Source organism: Nicotiana tabacum, chromosome 4, assembly GCF_000715075.1.
Source record: "Nicotiana tabacum cultivar K326 chromosome 4, ASM71507v2, whole genome shotgun sequence".
Classification (NCBI taxonomy): domain Eukaryota; kingdom Viridiplantae; phylum Streptophyta; class Magnoliopsida; order Solanales; family Solanaceae; genus Nicotiana; species Nicotiana tabacum.
This window is the reverse complement of record NC_134083.1, coordinates 108,688,238-108,694,027: the sequence shown is the minus strand read 5'-3', so window position 1 is coordinate 108,694,027 and position 5,790 is coordinate 108,688,238. Positions and strand designations below refer to the sequence as shown.

Here is a 5,790-nt window from a genome sequence, read left to right as displayed (position 1 = left end):
TCTTGTGAAAGAATGCAGGAACAAGTTGAGGATGATCATGAACGAGCAATTCACCGCTCAAGATGAGGACAAGAAAGAAAGAAAAGAGGGGGTCTTGTAGGTATCCTCAGAAGAATTGGACTTAATGAGCTCCATAATGAATCCCAAGGAGCGAAAACGAGGAATAAACTCAGAATTAGGGGTGGAGTTCATAAGTTTTCGGAAAAGAAGAAAATTCAGCGTAGTTTCCTTTACCTTATCCTTTTTAATTATGTGTCATGGGGACATGCCAGACCTCACATTCCATACTAATGCATTATCTATAGATATTATTTGGAATTAGAGACCCACTCCTCTTTGGTTGTACCCTAACAGGTACAGTTTTCTCCTTTTGTTTCCTTTTTTTTCCCGCTAATATATAAATAAAATCCCAAAATGGGTCCAATGCTTACAAGATGTCCAAACCAAAATAGAAGTTGCATGAAGCTACTAGCTATTAAAAAATATAGAAAAGCTAAAATCTAATGAACTAACTATTACAACATGATAAGTTGAATGCTTCCTTCTCCTATTAGTGTATGTGAATCCAATTGTCATTGGCAAATACCAAGCAGCACCTATCAAGCTCTCACCAGGCGCCAGGGTATATTGTCCATAGGCTAAAATGAATTTCAAATATCTCCACCGCAGAGTTGAAGTCCGCATCATCCTCCAAGTGTCACTACTATATGATCTCCATATGCAGTGAACTGATTTTGTTCAAGTATTAATCATGTGCTCACTCATCAAGATTAATGTGTAAAAGAGGAGCCTGGCTTTAGGCAGGCTTTGCAAGGCAAAAACCAGGCTTGAGCTGGCTTTAGGCAGGCTTTACAAGGCAAAGGCCAGGCATGCCCTGGCTTTAGGCAGGCTTTGCAAGGCAAAATCCAGGCTTGAGCTGGCTTTAGGCAGGCTTTGCAGGCCATAGGCCAGGCGTGAGCTAGCTTTAGGCAGGCTTTACAAGGAAAAAGCCAGGCATGAGCTGGCTTTAGCCAGGCTTTACAAGGCAAAAGCCAGGCATGAGCTGGCTTTAGGCTGGCTTTACAAGGCAAAAGCGAGGAATGATCTGGCTTTAAGAAGACTTTGCAAGGCAAAGGCCAGCCTTTGAGAATGTGCCTTTTTGTGATCTTATAAGCTCAGATCCTTCCCTACTGGAACCTTTAATGAATCCATCATTCAAAACATTGCTAAACCATCCTCAGATTGAGCTTGAAAGCATGCTAATACCACTGAGAAATGATTCAACAATCTCAAAAAATACCATATGATGGGTTCAACATTTTCCTTAGCATTTGGACATATCAGTTTGTGCAGAGTCCAATCTTGTGAAGCCATCAGTCTGGGGTTCTTCTCTTTGCTATCCTAATCCTAAGGTTAGGTGATTGAGATTTGTCTAGATTGATCAACCTCCTCCCTACACTAGGAAGTTCAGAGAATGAATGAAACTCAGATGTACCTGCAAAAGAGAACGCAATGTTAGCTATAAAATTCGCCACTGAGTTGCCTTCTCTGAACACATGTTGAAAGATCACATTGAAGTTGTCCTTCATATCTATAATTTTCTTCACATCTTGTGAAATTACCCAAGGAGGATCCCATTCCCCTTCTATCACCTTCTTCATCACCAATGAATCAGTCTCCAGTATAAGAGGGTGAAAATCATGCTCCACACAATATTCCAACCCTTGAAGAATAGCCTTAGCTTCAGCCTCCACATTAGTTGTCACTCCCAGGTCTACTGCCCTAGCATACACCACATCACCTTCATCATCCCTCACACAAAATCCTAGGGAGCTAGGTCTAGGATTGCCCTTTGTAGCTCCATCAGTATTACATTTGTACCAACCATGACAAAGAAGCTGCCATGTTACTCTTATAGTGATCAATATAGGTTTATATCCTTCAAAGTATTGAATCATGTCTCGCCATAACAATGGAATATTAGGGATCTAATCATACCTCACCCTTGCCAGTTGATGCAATGTCCTATTTATCTCATGAATCACCCTATTTGTGGACATTGAATCACCATGTTTACCTGCATTTCTTCTCTTACAAAGCTTCCAAATGATGATAGCTGGTACTGCTTGAAATAGTGGCTTTAAGTTTGGACAACACTAAGCATACCACCAATGCCTTATAATCTGCTTCAATTGAATAAATTGCACAGAAATTCCAGCAGCCCCCATGAACAAGTTCCATACCTTAGAGGCAGTAGGAATTGTGACAAATATATGCTCAATGGATTCCTCTTGGGGCTGCTGACAACACCAATACCTAGACATCACCATTTGCCCTTGCCTCCTCCACATGTCATCGGTGGCTATTTTCTGCCTCCACAATCTCCACAAGAAGAAGGATATCTTGAATGGCAAACTTTTAATCCACATTAACTTGAATTCCTGATTAGGATCAGCCCTATGCCTTAATATTTGCCAAGCACTCCTAACACTGAACTTGCCTGAAGGAGTTGGCATCCAGTATGGCTTATCCCTATATCCCTCACTGCCTTCATAGTGCACATTTAGCCTTATATGTTCTGCAATTTCCTCATTGAAAGTTTGATCTAGCAGCTGATCATCCCATGTTTTCCCTTGCCGCAGTTCTGCCACCTCCTGAAGACCTTCATTGATTGGAAAGTCTTCAGGTAATACATGATAAAGTGCACCCAATCCATTCCAATTTTCATGCCAAATATTAGTTGTTCCAATCTTCAATTCCCATACGATCTCATGTTCTACTTCTTCCCTAGCATTCAGCATTTGTCTACAAACATGAGACCCTCCCCTAAAACGCACCACAGTTGGTGGCTCCTTCTTGCAATACTTATTCCATATGAAATTAGACCACAAATATTTTGTGGTCCTAAACCTCCACATAGTTTAGCAAACAGTGCCCTTGAGACATCATTTAAGGACCTAAAACCTAGCCCCCCTTCCTCTTTAGGAAGGCAAAGATTTTGCCATGAAGCCCAATATTTGCTTCTCCCTTCTTCCTTTGTGCTCTAAAAGAACCTAACAAAAGTCTTATATAGATGCCCCAGGATGCTCTTTGGTGGATCAAGGACTGATAACATGTGAACTGGCATACTTTGCAACACACTAGAGATGAGTGTTGCCTTTCCTCCAAATCACAACAGTTTTCCTTTCTATGAATGCAATTTAGCCTTCACCTTCTTAATAAGATCCTCATAATAGTTCTTCCTCCTTCTAGTGTAAAAAATAGGACACCCTAGATATGTGAAGGGGAATTTACCTCTTGCAAATCCTGTAATAGCTCCAACTACCTGAAATAATCCATTAGCGACCTTTGAATACATGTAGTATGAACTCTTATCTTTGTTGATCATCTGACCTGATATCTTCTCATAGTTCCCCAACACTGCCATAATCTTGCTCAAAGAGGGAGGATGAGCAGATGCAAAGATTATCGTATCATCAGCATACGCCAAGTGGTTTAAAGAATCAGACCACTTAGGCATTCCAAATCCCACAAATGACTTGTCTTCAAAAAGCTTATTCAAAGACCTGGAAAGTACCTCAGCTGACAGGATGAACAATGCTGGAGACAGGGGATCCCCTTGTTTCACACCCCTTGTCGACTTACAGAACCCTGAGGACTGCCCATTCACCAATACTGAATACCAGTTATTTGACATCAAGTTCCACACCATGTTGATGAAGTGTTCAGAAAATCCCATCTTCCTTAGCACATGCAATAAGTACTTCCATGAGACCCTATCATAGGCCTTAGCCATATCAAGCTTGATCACCACATTAGCTGGTTTTCCCCTTAACCTTATGTCAGTGACAATTTCTTGAGTCAATAAGATATTCTCAGATATACTCCTACCCTTTACAAATCCGGATTGATTAGGAGCTATTAGAGATGGCAAAAAACTCTCCAATCTGTCATGTAACACCCTACACAAAACCTTGTTAATGAAGTTGCTCAAACTAATAGGTCTTAAGTCAGAGAAAGTCTCAACTCTAGGTTTCTTGGGCAGCAACACTAGATTGGTGTGAGTGATGGATTTAGGCAATGCAGCTCCTCCATAGAAGTGTAGCACCATGTTGTGTATATCAGCACCAATAACATCCCAGCATGTTTGATAAAACAAGCCAGTGAATCCATCAGGGCCACTAGCACTCTCCCCACTAAGCTCAAAAACTGCTGCCCTTACTTCTTCAATTGTTGGCAATCTGCTAAGTTCCAAATTTTGATCCATAGTGACCATTGAAGGTACATTATTGAGCAAGGGAAATTCAGAAGCATCACCTTCATTTGTGAACTATTTTTAATAGAAGTCCACTGCAACTGTAGCCAATTGCTCTTGGTCTTCAATCCATACCCCACTACCACTTTTGATCCTCTTCAGTTGCAATTTCTTTCTTTTGCCATTGACATGGTTGTGAAAGAAACTTGTATTCCTATCTCCTTCAGCAAACCAAGTCATCCCAACTTTTTACTTCCAATACTGCTCCTCAATATTCAAGTATTTCTTTAATTCAGATTGAACCTTTTGAAGCACAATCCTATTCTCAGTTGTAGGCTTTTCTTCAAACAACATCTCCTTCACCCTAACAATGTCCTCCAAAATAGCCAATTACTTGAAGATATCACCAAATGTTTCCCTATTCCATTTTGAGAGTGCTGCCTTCACCCTCTTGATATTTTGCTTGAACATCAAAAACTGATCCCCTATGAAATCTGCTTCCCAATTCTGCCTCACCACATCCATAAATGTAGCATGCTTTGTCCAAAAGTTCAAAAATCTGAAAGGCTTGAAAAAATTAGTTGTCTGCACCCCACATGTCATTAGCAATGGTGCATGATCTGATCCAGTTCTGATTAGATGCTCAACTTCAATAGTTGGCAACATGTTCTGAAATGGCAAATTCACAAAAATCCTATCCAATCTCTTGAATATACACTCAGCATTGGATCTCCCATTCCACCATGTGAATGGACTTCGGGATATATTTGTATGTATGTTGTATGTATATTAATTTTGTTAGTTTCTTTTGGTTAGTTGTAGTAGTTTGATAGAAAAATTTGGAAAATCACATAAAATTTTTAAAATTTTTGATTTTTTCCGACGATGTATATCATTCGCCCATGTTTCTTGAGTGATTAAAGTCGAAAGAAAAAGACAAAAAGATTTTATTTTGTTAGGTAGTGTATTAATTTTTCCTTGGTTTTTCTTTGTACCGCAGTTCTTTTCCAAGGGTTTTGTTTGAACAGGGTGTAGTTAGATTTGTATTTTTAGAAGTAGGAAACCTTGTGTTATAATTTGAATTGGAAGCAATCTCTCTTGACAATGTTATGCCTTGAGAATAGTGAGTACGTTAGTTGTGACGCTTAGGCTCAGTTTTTGACTCTAGTGTAAGTACCTTAAATTGTATGATCTTAACTTTGCTTAACTGCTTTGACTAGAGTGTCTTGATGATCCAATCTTGAGTGAGTTATGTTCCATGTGTGTGTGAGGTTTTGTTGTATTTTGTTCATTGCATTTGATGTCTAGAACTTGCCCCGTGTGTTTGCAAAGCGAATTAGTAGTTTTATTCAATCTTGGAAGTGAGACATGCATTTCTTTATTGAGCCAGTTATATGCTTTTACCCACCAAATTGTTATGTATCGTAGTTAATCCCATTGAGATAATAATCCTATTTCTTTGGCAACCACATTACAAGCCTTACCCATTTTTTTGAATTGACCATTTATTTGAACCATTTACCTCTCTTGAGCACTTGAAATTGTATGAACTTTGA

General features: G+C 39.5%; 1 protein-coding gene across 1 annotated transcript; it reads right to left on the bottom strand.

Moving 5' to 3' along the window:
- Window positions 1-1,432: 1,432 nt before the first annotated feature.
- LOC142180076 (uncharacterized) lies at window positions 1,433-1,937 on the bottom strand. Its single transcript, XM_075250998.1, has 2 exons — window positions 1,602-1,937; window positions 1,433-1,474 (listed from the first exon to the last, which is right to left on the bottom strand). Exons 1-2 carry the CDS (start codon window positions 1,935-1,937, stop codon window positions 1,433-1,435), a joined length of 378 nt encoding a protein of 125 aa, XP_075107099.1.
- Window positions 1,938-5,790: the final 3,853 nt, after the last annotated feature.